At 43.7% G+C, this 26,294-nt stretch overlaps 4 protein-coding genes across 6 annotated transcripts in view; 2 read left to right on the top strand and 2 right to left on the bottom strand.

The window, feature by feature from the left end:
* LOC125722554 (protein NYNRIN-like) overlaps positions 1 to 24,712 on the top strand; it is a 33,938-nt gene extending 9,226 nt beyond the window's left edge. Inside the window, exons 4-5 of the mRNA XM_048998721.1 lie at positions 111 to 164; positions 16,691 to 24,712. Coding sequence (XP_048854678.1) covers positions 20,782 to 23,691 — 2,910 coding nt within the window. The 5' untranslated portion in view covers positions 111 to 164; positions 16,691 to 20,781 and the 3' untranslated portion in view covers positions 23,692 to 24,712. The remainder of the gene's footprint in view (positions 1 to 110; positions 165 to 16,690) is intronic.
* The window catches only part of LOC125722577 (G-protein coupled receptor family C group 5 member B-like), a 392,822-nt gene that overhangs the window by 238,520 nt on the left and 128,008 nt on the right, over positions 1 to 26,294 (bottom strand). The window lies entirely within an intron of this gene.
* The window catches only part of LOC125722602 (cytohesin-2-like), a 123,584-nt gene that overhangs the window by 73,237 nt on the left and 24,053 nt on the right, over positions 1 to 26,294 (bottom strand). The gene's annotated exons all lie outside the window — the stretch shown is intronic.
* On the top strand, positions 4,370 to 7,346 carry LOC125722594 (uncharacterized). Its single transcript, XM_048998782.1, has 2 exons — positions 4,370 to 4,879; positions 6,415 to 7,346. Exons 1-2 carry the CDS (start codon positions 4,872 to 4,874, stop codon positions 7,178 to 7,180), a joined length of 774 nt encoding a protein of 257 aa, XP_048854739.1. The 5' UTR covers positions 4,370 to 4,871; the 3' UTR covers positions 7,181 to 7,346.

A 26,294-nucleotide genomic window follows, 5' to 3' on the forward strand; every position in this document is an offset into this window, starting at 1 on the left:
TTTATTTTAAAGTTTCATGATGAAATTAATTTGCTCATCAGGATGTTCTGTTTGGCAAAGTATTCCAGTACTTGGGTTTTAAATTATCCATCGTAAATCTTTGTCACCAGATGCACAGTAATCATCCCGCTAAAGCAGAACTACACTGTCATCGTATTAAAGGGGTGAGTGTGCACACAGAATCGGTTACTTCAGCATCCACAGTGTCATTCTCCCAAGTTACTATACAGCAATTAACAATCACTGACAGCCGCTAGTAATTAAATGCCTAATAACCATCATGTAGTGATTGAAAGTGATTCAGTCTCAGCCATGGCAAATGTAATCTTATGCATAGCTATTTAACAACAATAGTATTCCCAGATTGAGGTGAGTACGAGGACAATATTTTCATAGCTATTTCCTAGCATGGAGTATGGCGTAAGAGGCAAGTTTATGCATGCAGACAATTGCATATTTCAACTGATATGGGAATGCCACTTTGGGGCCAATGACATGCTGACCTCAGTAAAATTCCAGAAGATATTTTTCAGCCTGGATACTTCTCTCCCGTGTAGTAGTTCTCCGCTTAACAGCAACAAGAACTTAACATACATGATGCCACATAAATGTGATCTGCTGATTTCAGATCTGTAAGCATAAATTACCTTTGTTGTATTCCCTGGCCTTCAGGCTAATTGGAGTTGCTAAATGCATATGTGCGTGAATGGTGTGTGAGTGTGCCCTGTGATGGGCTGGCCCCCCATCCTGGGTTGTTCCCAGCCTCGTGCCCATTGCTTCTGGGATAGGCTCCGGACCCCCCGCGACCCAGTAGGATAAGCGGTTTAGAAAATGGATGGATGGATGGTATTCCCTGGCCTTCAGGGAATACTTTTGGTTTTAGCACTGTTCCCCTGTCGCTGCAGATACTTTGGCATGCAAGCCAATAACTCATAAACTGTTCGACGAATCCTTTTCAATCTTTGTACAGGTATTGGTGAGGAACTGGAACTGATTTAATTTTGAAACAGACCCAAAATGGAAGCAGCGCCACATAGTGATAATGAAAAAAGCAGCAGTTTTGATGCTTGACCTTGCTAAGACCATAATTCAATAACTGTTTGATGGATCTTTTTCAGTCTTTGCAGAGGCATTATAGGGGGCTGGAATGGAACTGATGAAATTTTGAGACAGCTCGCCAGCAAATATGAAATATGGCTCTCAGGAAATATGAAAGAGCTTTGTGCGTGGAGATGTGATCTTTCCACATGATTTCAAGTGAAAACATGAAAAGTCATCTTTAAAACTAAGGCTTTCGCTATTGCAAATGTCACACTATTTAAGGTCTCAGGAAGTCTAGGGGAAGCAGAAATATATAGTGCACAGGGGCGCCGCTAGCAATTTTGGGCCCTATGACAAAATATGAGGTTGGGCCCCCCTACCACACCCATTCAGATCTCTGGGGGCCCCTAAAGGGCGTGGGCCCTTAGAATTGTCCCAACTTTCCCCCCCTTAGCGGCGCCCCTGATAGTGCATATGGCTGTGTCTCACATAAAAAGGTTGTGCATACTCTGCTCATATTGTTCAAAATGGAGTAACACTTTGCCATGAATTTTTAATTTTAGTATGAGCCCATATAGTTAAGTCTTGACTGTTTACACATAAACGCTTAAAAAAGATATAGCTGAGGTCCTGGATTCAGTCTCCTGCATTTTCTCTCTAACCCCCTCAAAGAATTTCTTGCAGGGATTAATTCAGTATGTTTTAACAACATATAAAAAGACCAGATGAGTTAGGAGCAACACTTTACTTGAGGGGGCACAAATAATGTAGTAGTACATCCATCCATCTATTTTCCAAACCGCTTATCCTACTGGGTCGCGGGGGGTCCAGAGCCTACCCCGGAAGCAATGTGCACAAGGCAGGGAACAACCCAGGATGAGGGGCCAGCCTGTCGCAGGGCACACACACACCATTCACTCTCACACACACACCTACGGGCAATTTAGCAACTCTAGTTAGCCTCAGCATGTTTTTTGGAATGTGGGGGGAAACCCCACGACGACATGGGGAGAACATGCAAACCCCACACACATGTGACCCAGGCGGAGACTCGAACCCGGGTCCCAGAGGTGTGAGGCAACAGTGCTAACCAGTGCACCTGTCAGAGTTCGCTGGTTAAAGCGGGTAGTGCGCACAGGCTGACAAGCGGGCAGGAAGCAGGCAAGCAGGCGGAGTACGGGGAAAACGGGGATTTATTCGGGATCGGGACGGAGCAGACAGCACTAAGACTAACTAACATCAATGACGGACCAGAAACTAAGGCAAGTCATGGACTGAAATAGACGAGACTGGGCGAAAATAAGTGGACACAGCTGGGCAAGATCAGGGAAGCACACGTGGGTAATCAGGGGGCGTGGCACACACGAGGATCGTACGAGCCGGGCATGAGAGCACCACCATGCCGCCCCTGAAGTAGTACACTCTTACTTAATTTATTAATTAACCAGAAAGTATTAGTTATATACTGATCCCACGTTCGTTCATTCTTAATCATAACAGTTACTTTATTTGTTCATCATTTGTACTTGAGTAGTTACTGAGTTATTACTGAGTAATGTGTATTTGAACAATATAAAATATAATAATATATGTGCTATAAATCAACAAACCATTGTCCTTTCCTTTTATCCACTGCAGGGCTGCAGGAAGCAGCATACAGAGGAAATGCCTTGGGCGGGATGGTAGCCCGGATCAGGGCTCACATACTGGCTCACGTGTGGGCAATGAAGAAGTAGCACTTCACGTGTACGGGAGAAAAACAGCAGCCAGAGGAATCCTATGCAATCTCAGTGAGAATAAACTCCCCAGACCCAGGACTGGGGCAGGAATTGCAGGATTCTCCTCTAGCATTTATTTTGGCATACTGTATTTATTGCTATTATCCTTGGTACATGTTTATATTTGCCAATAATTGAAATTGAAATAAACATGATTATTATTCATCCAACCTCGTACCGCATATCCTGGAGACGAGGGCCTGGAGCTTATCCCAGGTAGCATAGGACACAATGGTATACTTTTGGATGGGATGTCAGTCCATTGCAGGGAATGCACTCACTCACACACTGTGGGCAATTTAGAGATGACAGTCTATTATTATTAGGATACCTAGTTTTTAGTAGTTTTCACTATTATTATGCTTTTTGCCATGGGAGTCTATGGCAGCCCATAGAGCTGATTGGCAACTTTTTTTAAATTTGGCACATCGATAGAGGTCAGTTCCAACTATTCATACCAAATTTGGGTTCAATCCATCCATCACTCTAGCGCCACCCACAGGCCAAATTTCAAGAAATGTTTTTGTCTTATTCTGTTTCTTATCATTGTATGATTATGCTATTTACTTTTAAGTATTAGCATTACCTGTCTTGGTGACATCCCATAATACAGCTCTGATGACCTGATCACATATAAAACACTTCCCACGCAGCACATCATGCTTTACTATCTATTTATTATTCAAACATCAAACTTTGATGACGTCAATGTATATCCCTGACATAAATCACTGACGTGAAGCTATGGACATCATACTTAACTAGCTGACGTTTTAGTATTTTATATAGCATGATGGGTGCAGATCTAACTTAGTGTATAACTTAGTTTCGGCAGTGATTTTGCTATATAGAGTCCATCGTCATGATCCCATAGTTAGCGGAAGCGAAAATAGTGTAATTAGTACAAGTACTAAAGAAATGTAATGTAATGTAATACCGAACAGCTTTCAAAAATGCGGTACCGCAATACCTTTTTGGCACCGGTATCCCGCGCAGCATCAGTCTGCCTGAGATATTTGATAAAGTGTGGATCCTATACGTGCAGCATGAATAAATAAAAACCTCTGCTTTGTATACTTGACAAATCTGTGTGTGTCATCATACTCAAAACCGCCCCAAATAAGCCACGAAATTAACCATGAATTCTACCCTACTGTGGTACACAGCTTTGCTTCTTACGTTTCTTTCACACAAAAAGTTGCAGGTTGATGACAAAACGTGCTCGCGTCCGGACCAGTAAGTGCAACAGGGTGGCAGAACTGGGGAGGGGGGCAGGATGCGATCGTGCTCGGTTGCCGTATAAGGCAGCCTGGCCCAGTGTGGTACGCGCTTAGTCTAATGACAGGTTCTTGTGGGAAGCTTGTGTGATGTTGTTCGTGTCAGGTTTTGGGCTGGTTGCGAGCGCGATCGCACGGGCAGGAAACAGGCATGCAGAACACGGGGAAACTGGGATTTATTAGCACTAAAACGGGACGAAGCACGAACATCGACTAACATCAATGACCGACCAGGAACGAAAGCAAGACATGGACTATAATAATCGAAAATAATCGGACACAGCTGGGTATAATGGGGAAGCACACGTGGATAATCAGGGGGGCATGGCACACATGAGGATCGTACGAGCTGGGCGTGACAGTTCGACATACTGATCGCTATGTATCGCGATACAACAGTTTGAAATGTTACCAAAGTGTCATTTTATAATTCCCATATTAAACAAGTTACCGTGCATAGTGCTTTGGGGAGAGACAGACTCCAAGAGTGCAGTTCATTTCACGTGTCTTTAAGTCATTGTCTGATATTATCCAGAGCTGAATGTGTGATTCATGCTTACTACTATATTCTTGCTTTGCAGTTCTTACACATTTTTTTTCTTATTTACTTCTATTAGTAAATAAAAAACTTATAAAACTGTCATTATTATATAACAACTATACGTATTATGATGTTATTATTTAGTTGTGTTGTTGCTTGGTTACATTTGATGCCTCCGCACGTGGGAAGCTACCGGTTTGAAAGACGCGGCTTCACTTGCTTTTCTGCACCAAGATGGCAAGGTACGTTGCATTTCTGCTCCCATTTTATCGTATAACTTATCTTATTATTTAGTATCTGTCTTTGTATGTACAGTGGTACCTCGACAAACGAACAGTCCTGATCACGAATAAATCGGGTTACGAACCAGATGTTCCAAAATGTTTTGTACCGGTTGTCGAACCGTGTTTTGGGGCGCGAACACACAAACGTCCCGAAAAGGGTCCAATGAAAGCTCCCCAAAGAACCACCCGAAACGCGAAGAAATGTCCAGTATAATAATAATAATAAAAAAATCATATTTTCGAAATTACTGCATTTGACTGTTACTCAGTCTTTTAATGTTGATTGTTTAGTTTTTTGGGGGGATGTTTTGTGGTTCTTTTCCGTGTTTTGGCGTCTTTCGAGCGACCAGCGTATGCTCAGTTTTAATGTTTTATTTAATTTAGCATTTGTTAGCATGTAAATGTAAATGTATGCTCTCAGTTATATGTGCACAGTCTGTCATAATTTGATTGTACGGTAGGGGGTGTTGAGTTGTACTGCGCGTGCTCGAAGTGTATATATGTATGTATAGAGTGACCTAAAGAGAAAGACGGCGATATGTCCTAGTTCGTGGTGAATAACGTGTTGTGTGAACTTATTTTTCCATTTATAAATCCTCTATTATTGTTAGTCTTCTCCCGATTTTCTTACCGCTGCACCGACAGTTTGACGTGCCAACAGCATTATTTGTTACAAGTAAGGTTATTTTAATTTAAGTCTATATTCTTGGTCGCGTTCTCCCCATGTCGTCGTGGGGTTTCCTCCGGGTACCTCCTAAATTGCCCGTAGGAGTGCATGTGTGAGTGAATGGTGTGTGAGTGTGCCCTGCAATGGGCTGCCCCCCCCATCCTCGATTTTTCCCTGCCTCGTGCCCATTGCTTCCGGGATAGGCAACCCAGTAGGATAAGCGGTTTGGAAAATGGATGGATGGATTCTTGGTCACAGAAAAATATAAAAAATTGAAGGAATGCAGCGTTTCTGAAGTTTAAACATATTGAACATAATACACATTTACATTATTTAAAATGGGAGAAATTGATTGAGGTCACGCACTTTTCACGTCAGGAACTAAGTTCGTGAGCCGAGGTATGACTGTATATTGAAATATGTTTGTGTAAAATTCAGTATATTGTTTGGATTATATTTAAATTTTATGTGCAGGTTAGTTAGTGTCATATGCAGGGTTGCCAACCCTCACTCAAGATGTCTTGTAGTCAATCTGTTTTGTTCCATTATAAACCTAAAATTAGCTCCATCAAAAGTGTTGGGGTAGTCTGCAAACCCTCCAGACTATTTACAAGGTAGTTAGACTTACACATATGGAGATGAATGTGCAGACTTGTCTGGAATTGAGATTCTCACGCCAGCCAGCTGACCGAAGATAGCAGCTCTGCCTGTGCAGTAATGCAGTTGTTGATTGGGAAGGTGTGGGTCAGTGCAGAAGTGTAGTCCACATGTCAGGAGTGACTGACAGCTCCATTGCATTGCCTGTATGTTGTTTTTCCTCATTCAGAATCAGACGAATTGAGAAAGCTGTTTGCTGGAGCGACGACAGATACTGGGCAACTTGGGACAAGTGGGGAGAGGTGATTGACTGGGGAGATGAGAAAGAGCTGTGCTCCCCAGCAGAATCACCTTCTGACCAGGCTGACAGTTCCACTGAGTCACATTCCCGAAGGCGAATTGCCAAGGCAGTTAGCTGGACGGATGATGCTTATTGGGCAGCCTGGGACAAGTGGGAAGAGATCATCTGCTGGGGTGATGAAGAGGAGTGCTCCCAAGTAACTCCACCCATTAGCCAGCTTGGGAGGGATAAGGGGATAGATGTACATGGGTTGGAGGCTTTTGTGATAAATAACAGGACAATCTCCATAAAGCCTGTAGACAACCATCAAGATAGTCTGAAGATAGGAGCTGTGCTGGTAGACCTCTGCCAGTTTGATCTCGAATATTTAGATCAAAGTAAATTTAATTTTGAAATTGTGCAAGTACAAATTGGAGAAGTTGAAGTGGTGGAGACTAGAGAAAAGGCTTTTGAAAAAGCATTTGAATTGGAAATTGTGGATGTGGCAGTAGAAGTTATAAACAGTGAATTCCAACTGAATGCAATAAATTTGGATATTGTTGAGACCAAGGTGGACAAATTATTATTGGAAGAACTGATTGTTGGCGATTTAGAAGCAGGCAATGTGAAGGTGTCAGTATCAAATGGCAATGTGGTGAAGGTACCCTTAAGGTACCCTTCACCACAGAGGAACAGAAGGACCAGGCAACCTTAGACCATACTCTCTGGTGGTTGACTCGTGGCAACTGGACTTGTCTCTGAAAGTTAGAAACGTTTCGCTGCTCATCCAAGCAGCTTCTTCAGACTGAGGGAGGTAGTAAGTGTCCACATATTTATCCTCCTGGGTAAGTAGTATAAGGGGGCTCGTTGAGTGAAACAAAGTGGGGGGGGGGGGAGTTGCGGGTAGATGTAACCAGTCCCTCCTACTCCAATAGAGTGGGTCGTTAAGGGTGGTCCACCTGGTGGAGGTGTGAATTGGGTCTGTTTTTTACCTGGGAATTATTTTTGTTTTGGCAAATGATGAGAGGGCCGCAGGTTGAATTGGAGACAAGTTGTGCCTAATGCCTCTACCTCTGTTGAGTGAGGGGTTGTGCATTTGCACATGCAAAGCTGCTTGGACGAGCGGTGACACGTTTCTACCTTTCAGAGAGGTACAATGTCTTTGGATGTCTTTTGTCTTATGCAGTCTGGGAGTTGACTGAATGCTGGGGTGGGGGTAGCTTTTCCTTTGTAGTGGGGTCCGGTGGGGCGCCTTGGGCTCTGTGGGGCCCGGTGGTGCTGCTGCCTTGGGCCCCGGTCTGGATGGGCCTGGGCCCCCCTCCCTGGATGGATTTCGGGGAACGGGGAGTGCTTATGGGGGTCAGCGGGGGAGCTGGCTCCGGGGGGGGAGGTATTTTGCCCCCCCCCCCCATTCTTTTCCTCCCCATCCCTAAATGCTTCCCTCCTCCCGCTCCATCACACCACCACACATGTAGGGCTTTGAGGTGTAGGTGCGTTGCTGGGATGCAGGGTAGGTATTCCTCCTCTGTCCCCTCGCGACCACCTGTACCTCATTCATACACCAGAACGTAGACACTCTCATTACTTACTCTCTCATGACACATACATTTAGGGCGTTGGGGATGGGCACACAGAATGGCATCCAGAGGGCGGTCTGTTCATTCAGCCTTACCTCTGGTGCCAGGGCCCACATCTCAATTTTAATCACACATAGACATTGAGGGCTCTGGGGAGAGGCCGAGCTAACACCAGCTGTTGGTCGGCAGGGGGTGGTTAGTGCCATGCCCTTCACCTGTTTTAAAAGCACTTTAGAACAACACACACCAACACCACATCTGAGCGGGCGAAGGGGGGCATGGGGTCTTTTCACACCCCCGTTCCCTGTTCGCCATTTGGGGCTGAGAGGAAGAGCTGGCCGTCTGGTCGGGGTCTGGGCTGTTGGGCTTCTCGGCTGCTGCGGGGTCCGGGGTGATCTTCTGGTCTCCTCGCCAGAGGAAAAATAGGGGTCCACATAGAGTATATATGGGGAGTGAGAGTATGTGTACAGCGTTCATTTCTGTGTGTCTAAATGTTGGGTGAATGTGTAAATATTTGTTTATGTCTGCATGAGGGTGGGAACGTATGCTTGTATATGTGTGTGCCTGTTTGTCTATACACACGTGTCAGGTTGGGTCCTAGACTCCACCTGAAATAACATCTCGGGCACAATAAAGTGGTCCTCCGCAGAGGAGGGGTGGTGGAGGGAAAAAAAAAAAAAAAAAAGCTTGTGACCCACCGACCGATTTCTTATTTGATTACTGTTGTTCCTTGTCTTGTTTTTGACCCCTCGTGGTCTGCTTTTGTTTTTATTAGTGTCTCTAGTGTTTTTCCCCTTTCCTCCTTTGAATCCCTGAGTGAGTCGTCCACTCTCTGTTTCTGCTTGCTCCATGACACGCTGTCGCTCTCAATCCGCCCTGGACCTGTGACAGTATTTCTGTTTTTGCTTTTGTTTGGACGTACTGAGTTTAGGATACCTAGCTTAGAAGGAATAGTTTAGCCTGTCATGTGTAACGTTGTTAAATGCGCTGATATCAGTGTTATGTCACAGTACCAGAAACTTAAAATGGTACATTTTGTTTTCTTTTTGTTTTCTTGCAATTACTACATACAAATGTTTAATGTTTTGCTGACATCTAATTAGAAAATAAATGCATTTATGCTTTAAATGATCTTTTTGTTGTCTTCAATCATTTCAACAGGTGAAAATGACCTGAAATCAATGAGTTTGAACACTGGACACTACATTCCGTGTTTGTGTATAAAGTCATGTTTAGCGTACATGCGAGTTCATTCGTATCCTTTTCCCCAGAGACAAAAAGTAGGCTAGGCTAATGGGAAAAACAACACACAAATATATAGACCTAATGTCAGTGTATTATTCATGAGGTTTTGTAATATCTGAGACCAAATTAAACTTAATCTGTGTATTTAATGGATTTATGTGCTATTGCTACTGGTTTAATTGGTAAATAGGCCTTTTTCCAAGCAATTGAATATTTAAATGGGAATGTTTGACGTTATTGATTTAGCTTTAATCATGAAGTACCAAGCGTGATATCAATCCATGTCTAATGTGACATATTCAGGACATGCAAAGTCTATACACATAGGCACAGACTATGGCTGGGATTCGTGTGGCCTACCCTGCAGATGGGAGGCCAACACTGCATGGTATATATTCTTTAAATTTATTTAATATTAGTTACATAATTACTCATATAGACCATGTTAATACTTAATAGTGCATGTAAAGAAAATTATACTCTCATTTGACATTAATGTGTGAAGTGCATGTAAGTATGGAATATCCATCCATTGGCTGTAGCACTTATCCTATTCAAGGTCAAAGCCAGAAGCTATGGATGCAAGACTGGGACAACAGGAGCTGACCCTGACAGGAAGCTCATCTCATAATGATATTCCCCACACCGTGCTACTTCTTGCAGAGCTTTGCTGGGGTAGGTGGTGTGGCTATCATACCAGCCGGCGACGCATCCAGTTAGGATGCTCTTGATGACACAGTTATAAAGTGTCCTGAGGATAAGGGGACTTGTGCCACACCTTTTAGCTCGTCGGAGGTAGAAGGGCCGCTGCTATGCATTAAAATTTTTCCCAATATGATAAATGTAGCGTGGAAAAAGTAACCATATCAGTTTACATGGGCTTCTACAGGGGGTTAAGTATCCATTCATCCATTTTCTGAAGCCACTTAATTCCAACTGGGGTTGCCTGGGGACTGGAACCTATCCCAAGAACACTGGGCACAAGTGAGAACCAACCCTAGGGAATCACCAACACACCACAGGGTGCACACACAACTACAGGACCAATTTAGACTCACCATTCAACCCCTCTTGAATGCTTTTGGACCGTGGGAGGAAACTACAGCGCCTGGTGAAAACTCAGACAAACAGAGGGAGAGCGTGCAAACTCCACGCAGAAAGGACTTGGGATTGAACACAGGACCTTCTTGCTGTAAGGCAGCAGGGCAAACCACTGCGCCACCATGCTGCCCCCGTGTTAAGTATGATAAGTAATATGACAAATGTCATAGCTTAGCTATAGATATGCATAAAATGTACGGAAAGACGATATAAACATCTTGTTACTGGTTCATAATCATAGTGAGAATATCTTATTGTTATGCAAACGTTGGTGCTTCCTTTGTGTCTGATTTGTGTCTTCAGGATCTCCAGGGCAGCTTGTGGACAAACAGGAGGTGACGCCTATGAAAGGAGACACTGTCAGAATTCAGTGTCACTATACTGACATTTACATTGACATGATGTGTAGGATGGGCAGGGGCTCCTGTGTAGAGAATTCTGGGAGTTTGGATGGGAGGCCTGTGGAGCTCAGTGATGAAAGAGTTAATAAAGTGCTCAGTGTCACAATGAGGCGACTGGAGAGGAAGGACACGGGTTGGTACCTGTGTGTGGCAGAAAACCTGCAGACACTCCTTCCTATTAAAGTCAATGCACAACCACACACAGCACTGAATGTAAGTAATTAATTAAAATATGTGAGTCATTTATACTCTATTACAAATAAATAAAGGCTAAATGGATCCCAAATCTTTCCCTCGTGAAGGAAATTGGCGCATTTTTGTGGGAAGAATCCGTTTGGGGGAGGGGGCATGCACTGTACTCACTGGGGTATTACCAACAAGCACCAGGGTGAACAAAATACTCAGCCAAAGTCAGAGCAAAGCTAAAAAGAATGAAATTAAGCAGTTTTAGCTGACTTTAGCGGACATTCTTATAATAAACTCATTTCTTACGGGTATTATACTTGATATATGAAGTATGTTAACACCCCTTGGCCAATATTTGTGATCTTTCATTCCTCTGAATCCTTTGGTCATCCCGATTCAAATTCATCCATTGCCGTTAATTTCCTTATTGGATTTTCTGTCATTCTGAATTTTTCAGAAAACCTACTTATTTTGCACAGGCCAAAAATTTTGTCTAATCTTCTACTCTGTAATTTGGCACCCTGTCAGAGGCCCATCCAAAATACTGGCTCACCAAATTTGGGTTTAATCCATTCATTCCTGTAGCAACACCATCAGGTCAAATTTCAAGATATGTTTCTGCATGTAAATTCTGAATTCTTAAACCTGGGATTATGATCTTCGGTGTGTTTAAAGCCATGGCTTGTCTTAATTCGATTGCACTCATTAATTAAGTCTGTCATGCTGTCATTTTGAATTTTTCTGAAAAATAAGTTTTTTGGAAACCTAGGCTGTTGATCAAATCATCATCAAATTTGGGGTGCATCATCTAGAAGGGATTGTGACCAAAAGTTACTAAAAGTCAGATGCTATGGCCACTATCATCCAATGAATTTGATGACAAAGCCACTGAACAGGATGTGTGGCCATATCTCAACAAAACTTTGATTGGATAAAATTGATTTGGTGACTGGACTTGGGGCCCAATTCTGAGGAATAAGAACAAAAATAGTGTCATTCCACCACTAGGTGGTGTTGCAATAAGTAAACATGCCTTGTGGCTAATAACTGTTGAATGGATTGACTTAGGGGGGCGGCATGGTGGTGCAGTGGTCAGCACTGTTGCCTCACACCTCTGGGACCCGGGTTCGAGTCTCCACCTGGGTTACGTGTGTGTGGAGTTTGCATGTTCTCCCCATGTCGTCGTGGGGTTTCCTCCAGGTACTCCGGTTTCCTCCCACAGTCCAAATACATGCTGAGCCTAATTGGACTTGCTAAATTGCCCGTAGGTGTGCGTGTGAGCGTGAATGGTGTGTGAGCGTGAATGGTGTGTGAGTGTGCCCTGCTATGGGCTGGCCCCCCATCCTGGGTTGTTCCCTGCCTCGTGCCCGTTGCTTCCAGGATATCCCCCGTGACCCAGTGGGATAAGCGGTTAAGAAAATGAATGGATGGATAGTCTTAGTACCCAGCCTCATAAGTGAAACCTGAGGAACTTTTGACTTGCAAAGCGATTTGTCCATCACATTCAAATGATTTTGATGGTGATGCCGCCAATCACTGTGTGTTAACATATCTCAGCAATTCTTTGGTCGTTTGAGGCCAAACTTGGTATTTTTACTTGGGGCCACACCTTTGGGGAGTGCATCAAATTCTGTGTCATTTAACCACTGGGGTGGGACACGTTTCATTGACCTACAATGTTTTTTCTAATACATTTTGATGTATTGGTCTTTCAAAAGTGGTTGCTATGACTGGGGATTGTCAGGATTTGTCAGTGTTTTTTGTAGCCTTTTGATCACCTTCATATCTATTCATAGACATCGTTTTTAAATGTGCAACAACATGGATTATTTGTGACTGTGAAAGTCATGACAGCCAGCTGATCGGCAGATTTATTTGCAAAGCCTTCACTACATAATGTTCATACCTCAGTTCTTTTCATCTTTCCCAGCTAATGGCCTTCAGATTCTACCAGTAGTACAGAAGTACAGAGCAGCACTTGGTCACACTTTAAAGTGCAGTTCAGTCTTTAAAAAATCAACTAGCTAAAGTGTGATTTTGATGATGTTACCACATGTTATGTAAGGGAAAAAAATGCAAACAAGTGACACTACAAATGTATAAATGCAAAATGTTATGTGCTCAGAACCAGGCTTGTTTAAAAAACTGATTTTAAACATGAATTTCCCAAGTTACCCAAAATGAATTAATAACAAATGTCACTTGGTGGGAAAAATTGTGTTTTACTGAATTGTAACAGAGGTAGTGAAGAGTATGAAAAGCACTTCAACTGTACATGGAAAGCAGAACACCACAAACATACAATTCACACACTGTTATCAGAGCTTCATTTTCTCTGAAGTAGAGCTTATGACATTTGGAGACAATTAACAGCTACACAACAAAGACAAATGACCCATACGAGTATAACAGCATAGAAATGGTATTCCTAAGTAAAGTCCAACTTCACAATTAAGCTGCATCTGTACTGATAAAACGGACAAACTTTATTACTTCAATGATGCATTGTTCAGCTTTATGTGCTCTTCTTGACAAAAAAGAATGTCCTTTATTTTACTGTGGGAGAAATAAACACAGTAGTATGATACATATATTTAAAGAAAATGACACAAACAAAAACATCAGTCCAGTTCCTGAAAATCTGACTTAGAAAAATACACCCCACAATTATGATTACATTTTTTTATATACAGTATATAATGCTATATATCAGGGTTCCCCAATTCCAGTCCTGGAGAACCAGTTTGCAAGGACCTGTCAAATACACCTACTAAACCTGGCAGTTGGCTGGTGAGCTGAATAAGGTGTTTGAGTATTAAAATCTGGGTGCAGACTAGGCCTGCAGGACTGGAACTGGGGAATCATGGGGAATTGAAAGTTACCATCACCAAAAATAACTTTTATTTTAAAGTTTCATAATGAAATTAATTTGCTCATCAGGATGTTCTGTTTGGCAAAGTATTCCAGTACTTGGGTTTTAAATTATCCATCGTAAATCTTTGTCACCAGATGCACAGTAATCATCCCGCTAAAGCAGAACTACACTGTCATCGTATTAAAGAGGTGAGTCTGCACACAGCATCGGTTACTTCAGCATCCACAGTGTCATTCTCCCAAGTTACTATACAGCAATTAACAATCACTGACAGCCGCTAGTAATTAAATGCCTAATAACCATCATGTAGTGATTGAAAGTTATTCAGTCTCAGCCATGGCAAATGTAATCTTATGCATAGCTATTTAACAACAATAGTATTCCCAGATTGAGGTGAGTACGAGGACAATATTTTCATAGCTATTTCCTAGCATGGAGTATGGCGTAAGAGGCAAGTTTATGCATGCAGACAATTGCATATTTCAACTGATATGGGAATGCCACTTTGGGGCCAATGACAGTCTGACCTCAGTAAAATTCCAGAAGATATTTTTCAGCCTGGATACTTCTCTCCCGTGTAGTAGTTCTCCGCTTAACAGCAACAAGAACTTAACATACATGATGGTACATGAATGTGATCTGCTGATTTCAGATCTGTAAGCATAAATTACCTTTGTTGTATTCCCTGGCCTTCAGGCTAATTGGAGTTGCTAAATTGCCCGTAGGAGTGCATGTGTGCGTGAATGGTGTGTGAGTGTGCCCTGTGATGGGCTGGCCCCCCATCCTGGGTTGTTCCCTGCCTCGTGCCCATTGATTCCGGGATAGGCTCCGGACCCCCCGCGACCCAGTAGGATAAGTGGTTTAGAAAATGGATGGATGGATGGTATTCCCTGGCCTTCAGGGAATACTTTTGGTTTTAGCACTGTTCCCCTGTCGCTGCAGATACTTTGGCATGCAAGCCAATAACTCAAAAACCGTTCGACGAATCCTTTTCAATCTTTGTACAGGTATTGGTGAGGAACTAGAACTGATTTAATTTTGAAACAGTCCCTAAATGGAAGCAGCGCCACATAGTGATAATGAAAAAAGCAGCAGTTTTGATGCTTGACCCTGCTAAGACCATAATTCAATAACCGTTTGATGGATCTTTTTCAGTCTTTGCAGAGGCATTATAGGGGGCTGGAATGGAACTGATAAAATTTTGAAACAGCTCGCCAGGAAATTGAAGTAGCAGTGATAGTAAGAAAAGAGGGCAGCTTTTACACTTGATCCCATTAAGATGGTAACTTGAACGGTTTTTGACAGGTCCATTGCAGAGGGTATTTATGGGTGCTGTAATGAAACTGAGTAAATTGCCCACTGGAGGGCGGACCCATGTAACTCTAGTGCTCAGCCAGGGCCCTATGGGTAGAGGCCGACCACGAGGCCTGACCCCAGGGCAGGACCCTGTGAACCCTAATCCAGGCAAAGTTACAGGGTCCTCTCTGTTTCTCTTCATAGGGGTCTTTGCAGACATCCAGACATGAGCTTGTTTTGCTCAGTGAGTAACACCATGGCCCCACAATTACAGAGCTGTGAGTTCAGTTCTGACCCTGACAAAAAATCAGTATAATGTTGCAAGTTTTCTGTGTTCACTAGATTCCATCAACAGACTGTGTGAACTGTGACTGTGTGTATACTACTCTGGGTACCTTGGGTCCTGTTGTAAGCTCCCAGCACAGCAGTTCCCTGTACTGGAGAAGCAGTAATGGAATATGAATGGGAATCTACAGTAGATGTACTGTTTACAGTGAAATGTAGTTCAGAAAAAGAGAGAATGTCAACCTTGAGAGGATCACTTACCTCAGCAGTGACATTCATGTCTCTCGTGCCTCTTCCTATCATGTCAGTAGATGGATTGGGAGAGCATGGGGGTCATGTAGTCGCTGGAATGGGGTCTGTGGCACTCCTGATATTTTTGTAAGACGGTGAAGGGCTCCTGGTGCTCCTTATTTTGCTGTGTGGCTGCTAGACATGGACGTTATCCAGTGACCAGAAATGAAGACTGGACTCCTTTGGTACTGTGTCTCTTCGGAGAATCCTTGGGTACCACTGGTTTGACTTCACACTCACACCATTCACTCTCACACACACCCCTACGGGCAATTTAGCAACTCCAGTTAGCCTCAGCATGTTTTTGGACTGTGGGGGGAAACCCCACGACGACATGGGGAGAACATGCAAACTCTACACACATGTGACCCAGGCGGAGACTCGAACCCAGGTCCCAGAGGTGTGAGGCAACAGTGCTAACCAGTGCACCTGTCAGAGTTCGCTGGTTAAAGCGGGTAGTGCGCACAGGCTGACAAACGGACAGGAAGCAGGCAAGCGGGCGGAGTACGGGGAAAACGGGGATTTATTCGGGATCGGGACGGAGCAGACAGCACTAAGACTAACTAACATCAATGACGGACCAGAAACTAAGGCAAGTCATGGACTGAAATAGACGAGACTGGGCGAAAATAAGTGGACACAGCTGGGCAAGATCAGGGAAGCACACGTGGGTAATCAGGGGGCGTGGCACACACGAGGATCGTACGAGCCGGGCATGACAGCACCACCATGCCGCCCCTGAAGTAGTACACTCTTACTTAATTTATTAATTAACCAGAAAGTATTAGTTATATACTGATCCCACGTTCGTTCATTCTTAATCATAACAGTTACTGTATTTGTTCATCATTTGTACTTGAGTAGTTACTGAGTTATTACTGAGTAATGTATATTTGAACAATATAAAATATAATAATATATGTGCTATAAATCAACAAACCATTGTCCTTTCCTTTTATCCACTGTAGGGCTGCAGGAAGCAGCATACAGAGGAAATGCCTTGGGCGGGATGGTAGCCCGGATCAGGGCTCACATACTGGCTCACGTGTGGGCAATGAAGAAGTAGCACTTCACGTGTACGGGAGAAAAACAGCAGCCAGAGGAATCCTATGCAATCTCAGTGAGAATAAACTCCCCAGACCCAGGACTGGGGCAGGAATTGCAGGATTCTCCTCTAGCATTTATTTTGGCATACTGTATTTATTGCTATTATCCTTGGTACATGTTTATATTTGCCAATAATTGAAATTGAAATAAACATGATTATTATTCATCCATCCTCGTACCACATATCCTGGAGACGAGGGCCTGGAGCTTATCCCAAGTAACATAGGACACAATGGTATACTTTTGGATGGGATGCCAGTCCATTGCAGGGAATGCACTCACTCACACACTGTGGGCAATTTAGAGATGACAGTCTATTATTATTAGGATATGTTAGGTTGAAGAAACTGTTATTAATCATTTGTTATCATTTCTGTATAATCAGGAATGAGTGTAAATATGTATATACATTTTTTTGTTTTCCTCTAGCCTCGTACTTTAGATTATATTAATAATAGCATTCCCACCTTAGCAAAACCAGAACTTTCTCTTCTTGCTCTCACCTCCCTATTTTGCGAGACCCCTGCGCCTCCCACTGACTATAAATAAAGGAGCCAAGGGGAACCACCCTTTGTAGCACATTCTGCTGAGAGTGTGGGTACCCTTGCGCAAGTAAAACTTTAAAGTGTGTTGTCTCGTAATTCATAGTGTGTGCAGAGTTGGGGTGGAAAGCCTGACGCTTTCTCCAACATATAATTTGGAGCCTGCCGGCAGCCACTCGGAGACGGGTGCAAGAAAGACCTGAGACGTGAATTCGTCATCAGGCCGGTGGTTAGAACTGCGCTCGACGTCTGGTGATGCCTGACGGACCTCGGTGACGGAACACAAGCACACGGGATAGGTGAGACAACAAGGTTATTCAGCGAAATAACCGGGTCAATTGACGTGGGTTAGGCTTAGCCGTAATTAAGCGGGTTAGGCTTAGCCGTAATTAAGCGGGTTAGGCTTAGCCGTAATTAAGCGGGTTAGGCTTAGCCGTAATTAAGCGGGTTAGGCTTAGCCGTAATTAAGCGAAGTATGAACGTACATGTACTGTCTGAATGACTGGATTAAGACTATTATAGAAGCTTAGAGTTGCTTTGGTCAGTCCATTTCTTATTTTGCCTGGTGGGAAAGAAGTACTGGTGATTGAGGGACCAAGGACGGGTTTCATCCCTGAAAACCGATACCGCTGCGCGAACAGCGTGCAGTAGAAGGCCGTATTGGTGTCCTCCCACATATCTCGTACCAGTGAATTTCCACCCAGGACCTGTGTAGTGCGGAGAAAGAAAAAAAAATGGGAAAGAATCAGAGTAAGAAGATTGAATTAGAGGGAGATGAGAAGTTCATGGAAGGATATAAACCAGGTTCAGGACAAATAAGTAATCGGAGGTGGAGGAAAAAACATGGATTTGAAGGGAAACTCCACACTCCAGATATCTTAAAATTACAAGGAAATTTAAAACTAGAAATGTTACGAACCTTGAAGAAAGGAAAATTGGAGAAAAGGAAAAAAGAATATAAGTATTCAGATAATTGGTTGGAACAAAGTAAGTTAAGAGATATACGTAGAAAGCAGAAAAAGGATGATAGAAAGGATAAATTAACTGCAGCCGCTCTAGTCACTTTAGATGATGAGACGGTGGCCAAAATAAAACATAGAGAAAATAGACCACCAACACCACCACTATTGCCTGCCCCCATGCAACCCGTAGATAGAAGGGAAATAAAACAACCATCAGCTACGGGCACAATACCAAAGAAGCCATCAGCTCTTCCTTCTTCCCCCATTATAACTAGGAGTAGAGATCCTACGTTATACCCTGTGCGCGATCTAGCTACTGCTAAGGTTCGATGGCATCCGCGAAATGAAGGCATTGATATTGATAGTGAAGAGGAAGAAATAGAATTACAATGCCCCCTAGTGGAGGTGGCAAACCCTAATAGAGAGCCAGATGGAGGACCTGAAACAATGTTAGTCTATAGACCATGGACAGCTGAAGATAGAACGGCAGCATTAAAGGGAATACCTCCTGTTGATGAAGGGGTACCAGAATTTTGGACAGCAATATTGGAACTACAGAGCAGTTTCCACCTGAATGGTAGAGAAATGTTCCAATGTTTAAGACAGCTGTTCAATCATAAATGGGGAAGAGTAGCAGGAGACTTTACTGGTCATGGACCAGACAATCAACCACTTGCACATAATTCACAAGCTCTGCAACAGAGTATGCAGCAATTACATGGAAGGATAGAGACAGTGTTTATGAGACGAGCAGATTATGGCAGAATTGCACAATGCAAGCAAAAGGATGGAGAAGAGCCAGAGGATTTTATGGACAGGATGCGAGTGGTGTTTAGAGGGAATTCAGGAATTCCTCATAATGAGGAAAATGGAGGAGTTTATCAGCAACAGTTAAAACGTGCGTTCATCACAGGGCTAAAACCTGAACTGAAGATACACATAGATAAACATTGGGTACATCAGAATACTGGTTCAGTACAGCAAGCCCTAGAATATGCCCAACACGCCCATACAGCACAAAAACAGAAATCAGACGCAGTGTTTGCTGCTAATGATACTGTTGCAATAATACATATGAATCCTCCAGGGAGGGGAGGGTTCAGAGGAAGGTCACGAGGCCAAGGAAGGGGGAGAGGTGCTTTTAGGAGCAATCAGCGAAATTTATTACAGCAAGATAACACTTGCTGGACATGCGGAAAACTTGGGCACTTAGCTAGGCAATGTAGAACCAAGTTTATAAACAACCCAAATTCCACAGAGAATCAATGACAATTAGCCTGTGAACTATCAAAAGAGCCAGATAAGCTGCAAAAACAGGATGAGACAGAAGAGATAGATTTGCAAGCAGTTTGCCAACTGCTAGCACTAAAACAACTTGAAGAACTACCAAAACGAAGGCTTATTATAAATGGGAAAATATATGAGTGCCTATGTGATACCGGAGCCTGTAGAACAGTGTTAACCACTAGCCCTCCAAGGGTCACCTTTTCTTCGTCCTCCATAAATATACGAACTGCAGGAGGCCAAGCTGAAAGTCATCAATTGACAAATCCAGTTAGCATAAAAGATGAGGAAACAGAGTTAGAATGTCACGCCCAAGTGCTAATAAGCCCTTCATGTCCAGTCAATCTGTTAGGAAGGGATCTTATGATACAAATGGGTATTAGTGTGATTGCAACACCCACTGGCATGAAGGCTATAGTACAAAAGCAAACTTTCGTGATACATGGCATGTCAGCTCCACAGTATTATTGGTCCCTAGATCTGGGGGGGACAGCACAGACACGTGAAATATTGAGAAAAACTAGAGAAAAGCAGTCCCCTAAACAAACCCAGTTCATGCCTGGCGATGCCTTACACGTCACTATGTGGTACAAAGGCACCCCAGGACCAGATTATGCCTATGACAAAACGTTTCATGCCCTTCAAGACACTTGTATCACCTTACAACATATATATGTTAACTCCACTACTGGCTTTTCTGCTGCTTCAGTCATCTTATCTAATAAACAACAGGCTGTGTTCAGAGGGGGAACACCACACGTATCTCTATCAAAACCACCTCAGATGCAGTGGAGGGACGTAGAGATGTTCTTACGAGATTCCATGCACAGTTTCAATGATTACCAACCCGTACCTGGCTCCTTTTGGAGCTATGACAAAAAACACAATGTGTGGCGGTTTCCTTTGGGATGGAGAGTTCAAACCACTCTCACCACACACTTGCAGGACCCAACCTGACAAATTTTTCCAACCCTGGAGGAGGGATCATGTCCAGATCTAGATCGCCTCCCGGAAGGGTTGTGGTCGTCCTCCCCCGCTGATGTAGGACTGGTAAAGGGGTTTCCACCTTACAAAGTAATCGTGAAATCAGAACACCGTCCGGTAGTTAGACAATACCCGTTAAAACCTGAAGTAGAGAAAGGTATAGCCCCTGTAGTGCAGGATATGTTGGCATCAGGAATATTGCGAGAGGCTCCTGAGGCCACTTGCAATACTCCTATCTTCCCCGTCCAGAAGGGACATACAGGGAAATGGCGCATGGTGCAGGATTTAAGACCAGTAAATGAAATAGTACAACATGCTGCACCAGATGTGCCTAATCCACACCTTTTGTTAAATTCCTTGTCCCCTGACAAGAAGTATTTTTCAGTAGTGGATCTGAGTAATGCTTTTTTCTCAGTACCACTACATCCTGATTCACAACACTTATTTGGTTTCACTTATAAAGGACATAAATACACATACACTAGACTCCCTCAAGGGTTTTCAGAAAGTCCACATGTATATACAATGGCACTACGGTATTCAATGAGTTCCTGTAAAGTACCGTCCCATAGTCAAGTGCTATTGTATGTAGATGATATATTAATTGCTTCAGATACAAAACAGCATTGCAAAGAAGCCACACTGTTAGTGTTACAGCATTTGTATGATACAGGACATAAAGCATCAAAACAAAAATTACAGTATTGCAGAGAGGAAGTTATATATCTTGGACATAAACTCTCCCAACAAGGTCGATCGTTATTAGAAACTAGAAAACAGGGAATACAAGAGGCACCAAAGCCAAAGACTAAACAGCAAATGATGTCCTTCTTAGGACTTTGCAATTATTGCAGGGAATGGCTACCTGATTATTCTGCACTCGTTCAACCTTTACAAACCCTGATTTATGGGAAGGACATGGCACTGAAAGATAAAATTCAGTGGACAAAAGGAGAATTGGCATTCACAAACTTAAAAATGATGTTACAAACTAATGTGACACTTGCTCTGCCAGATTATCAACAACCATTTACCCTATGTGTTGATGCAAATCAAGGGTATATGAAGGCAGTATTAACACAGCCATTCGGCGCAAAAGAGAGGCCATTAGCGTTCTATTCTAAACGATTAGATGCAGTGGCAGCTGGTTTTCCGCAGTGTTTGCAGGCATGTGCAGCTGCTGCAGAAGCAGTGAAATTATCAGCAGAATTAGTGTTGTGTCACCCACTCACTTTGAAGGTGCCACATTCAGTTTCTTTAGTTTTACTGCAGACGCCACTGCCATTCCTCACACATGTTAGACATCTGACCCTAGTCTCACTCCTGCTTTCACAGTCAAACATTACTATACAGCGATGTGGTCCTCTCAACCCTAGCACCCTTCTTCCGACAGCGGAAGATGGAGAGCCACATTCGTGCAAAGCAGTTGTGGAAGAACAAACCAAACCAAGAGCAGATATTTTACAGACCCCAATACCAGATTCAACAGTTGTTTTTGTAGATGGATCAGCATCAAAAAATGACATGGGGAAGAACAAGGTCGGATATGCTGTAGTTACATCTACTGAAGTGTTAGAGGCCAATGCACTCCCCCCTGCTTGTTCAGCACAAGCGGCTGAACTCTATGCTGTAATTAGGGCATTCGAGCTCTTCAAAAACAAGCCACTTACAATATACACTGATAGTCAATATGTGTTTGGAGCTGTTCATCACCATGCAAGAGTGTGGAAAAATAGAGGATTCAAGACATCGCAAGGAACATCTTTAACTCATACGAACTTATTACTCAGGTTGTTAGATGTTGTGCAATTACCAAATTGCCTTGCGATATGCAAATGTAAGGCACACCAAACTGATGCTTCCGCAATAGCTAAAGGAAACAGTTTTGCGGACATGACGGCAAAAAGTGCTGCACAAAAACAACCTGCCTTAAATGTTACAGATGTCTTGTTGATAGATAGTGATGTACTATGTGATGCACAGACTCATGCACCTAAAACAGAAATACAGAGCTGGATTAAGAGAGGAGCAATACAGCAAGGGAAAACTTATTATATGAATGACAAGCCCATCCTACCAAAAAATTTATACAAGACAGCTGCCTTAGTGAGCCATGGAAACACCCATGTCTCAACAGGAGGGATGGTACATATTATTCAACAATACTTTTATACTATAAATTTTTCTGATTATGCAAAACAATTTTGTCGAGCGTGCTTAATTTGCTGTAAACACAATGCACAAGGCAACATAAGGCCAAAACGTGGCCAGTTTCCCGCAGCTGAGTATCCATTTCAAATTGTACATATGGATTTCATTGAATTATCTTGGTCACAAGGGAAGAAGTACTGTCTAGTCATTATAGACACCTTTTCTAAGTGGGTAGAAATATACCCTGTAAAACACTGTGATGCAATGACCGTTGCAAAATGTTTGGTAGGCCATTATTTCCCTACCTATGGCATACCTCATATTATAAGATCGGGCAATGGGACTCATTTTGTGAATCAAACCATGTCCCTTTGCTCACAAGCACTCGGGTTTACGATAAAAAATCATTGCGCTTATCACCCCCAGAGCGCAGGCTTAGTGGAAAGGACCAACGGCACCATTAAAACAAGACTCAGAAAGACAGTGGAAGAGACAAAAAGACCGTGGCCAGAATGTTTGTCTCTAGTAAAATTATGGATGAGAATAACTCCCACTCCTGCAGGATTGACACCATTTGAAATAGTGTATGGTAGACCGTTTCCCTTAGCAACCGAAATGAGTGATATAGGAAAAGCAGACAGAGAAAATACGTTAGCCGATTGGATGCGTAAGCTATTATCATCGCAACAAAAACATAATCCCAGTAGTCTGCCAGTAAATTCTGTTTCTGTTCAACAGGATAATCTGCAGCCAGGAGATTGGATCCTGGTCAAGGTCCTGTTGCGAAAGGATTGGAGCACGCCTCGGTGGGACGGACCTTATCAAGTCCTCCTCACAACACCAACAGCGGTGAAGATAGCAGAGCGACCTTCCTGGATACATAAGAGTCACTGTAAGCCCATCAAGCCCGTATCAGAGACCTCTGTACCTTCGGAGTAGCAGTGGAAGTCCGCTACAAAGGCGCAGCAATCAATAGGATACTGACGTCTCAACCCGGTGAAGAAAACAGCTGATCTGCACTCCATTTAGAATGGCTCTGATTGGGTGGGGATGTGGTAAGGTAACTCTCGGTGTAATTCTCTTTATGGGAATTGTTGGTCTGCTTCTGCACTCACCAGAGCAGGTGTTTCGCCCACCTAGATGGACACATGACGGCTCCCACCTGAGACCTATCTCCACAAATGAGACCCATCCTTTCCCATCCTTACAAAATTACTGGTATCGTTATGTTTATGATTCAGCAAAGAAAGACAATTTAACTAACTGTTATGTCTGTACACATATGTCCCTGGATCCCCATGCCAGTCCCTCATGGTTGGACTGGTTTCTTACTGGGTCCTGGTGGCAGTTACTGCTAAAGTTCTCACTCCCCATTCTTGTTACATTATTATTTGTATGTTGTTTCATTTGTATTATACCCTGCCTCCGTTCCATGATACAACATACTTTTAGTTCTGTTTTTCTGCTATACACTGCAGAAGAACAAATGGATTTACTAACCTTGTCTAGCCCTCTTAATAATAATGATGATGTGATCTGAATGACGGTTGTGCTGAAAGTGTTTTTGCAATTTGTACAATACTGATGCTTCTGATCATACTGTCATGATAAAGAGGAGGGACTGTTAGGTTGAAGAAACTGTTATTAATCATTTGTTATCATTTCTGTATAATCAGCAATGAGTGTAAATATGTATATACATTATTTTGTTTTTCTTTACCTTCATAATTTAGATTATATTAGTTTACACGTATCCTGAGCACGTGTTTAAATAGTTGTCCACCTGAGGAAAACCAGAACTTCTTCTTACTCTCACAGTCCTTTCTTTGTTCTCACTCCAAGACCCCTGCCCCCCATTGACTATAAATAAAGGTGCCAAGGGGAACCACCCTTTGTAACACATTCCTTTGTAGCCTAGCATGCAGAGAGTGTGGTTACCCTTGTGCAAGTAAAACTCTAAGTGTGTTGTCTCGTAATTAATGGTGTGTACAGAGTTGGGGTGGAAAGCCTGACGCTTTCTCCAGCAGTCAGTTTAACAGTTGTCCCCCGACTTCCTGGGATAAGAAGGCCATCGACCCCGGGGTGGGTGCGAATGGCGCACGCCAGTGGCTCTATATAGAGCGCGTAGAGGAGGGGGGAGAGGGGACATCCCTGCCTCACTCCACTCCGCTGGGGCACCAAATCACTCAGGAAGCCATTGATAACAACATGGCTCCCAACTTCGTTATACAAAGTGAGTAACCACCCCAGGTAATTGGGCCCGAAGCCAAACTTACCCAATACTTTGAACAGGAAGCGGTGATCTACCCGGTCGAAGGCTTTCTCCTGGTCCAAGCTGACCAGCAGGAGAGGGAGGTTCCTATCCTCTACCCAGGCGATGGCGTCGCAGATGAGGTGGAGATTCCACGTCGCCGATCGACCCGGTACTCCACACGTCTGGTCGCTGTGAACCAGATGAGCCATGGCCTTCTTCAGGCGTTCGGTAAGGGTCTTTGCGATGAGCTTTGTGTCTACACAAAGCATGGTCAGGGGCCTCCAGTTGCCAAGGTCGGCCCGATCGCCCTTCTTGTGCAACAAAGAGAGGACCCCCGACCTCATGCTCCTAGTGAGCAAACCCCGGCGCTGAACGTCCTCTACAACCTGCAGTAATTCCGGCCCGAGGACATCCCAAAAGGTGGAATAAACTTCCACCGGGAGCCCATCAAGGCCAGGTACCTTGCGGCGGTTCATCTTGCCAAGCACTGCGGTCAGCTCGGCCAAGGTGATGGGGGCTTCTAAGCCGTCCCAGATGTCACTGGGAAGACAAGGTGAGATGTTATCTAGGAAGCGCTCCCCAGCAACCGGGTCCGTGTCCCTAACATTAAAAAGGTTAAGATAAAACAATTTAGCAACCTCCAGCATGTCTGATGTATCCATGACTATATTGCCATTTGAGGCACGGAGAGAGCTAAAGCTCTTCTCCTCCCGGGCTTCCCTGGCTCTGTGGAAAAAAAAGAATTGCACTTTTCATTATTTTCCACATCAAATATTTTGTCGCGGAGCATTTGGGCCGAGGCAGCCTGTTCATGCAGGCGCCTCAGCTCACCCTTTATGTCAAGCAGCCGCTCGTGGTTGATGGTGCCCCCGTTGTTGTGAGCGGCGTATTCATCCCGCAACCTTCTCTCCAGCTGCAGAATGGAGAACTTCTTCTCCATCCTGCGCTGCTTGCTGTACTGCATGGAGAAGGTTCGGATGCTGTCCTTCACACTCTCCCACCATTCGGCCACGGAGGGGAAGGTAGGCTTGTCCTTCTGCCACTCGGAGAAGTGATCTAAAAAAAGGTGTCTAAAATCTCTCTCCTCCAGGATCTGCAGGTTCATTTTCCAATAGCCGCCCCCATATACAAGGGCGTCTATGGAGACAGTGGCCTCCACTGCCAGATGGTCAGTGGGCCACTGTGGGGAGAGGGACACCTTTTTAAAAGCAACGGGGGGTGAAGCTAAAATGTAGTCGATGCGGCTGCTGGCTCCGCGACTATTATGCCAGGTGAAGCCCGGCATGCT

Source organism: Brienomyrus brachyistius, unplaced genomic scaffold (assembly GCF_023856365.1).
Source record: "Brienomyrus brachyistius isolate T26 unplaced genomic scaffold, BBRACH_0.4 scaffold40, whole genome shotgun sequence".
NCBI classification, from domain to species: Eukaryota; Metazoa; Chordata; class Actinopteri; order Osteoglossiformes; family Mormyridae; genus Brienomyrus; species Brienomyrus brachyistius.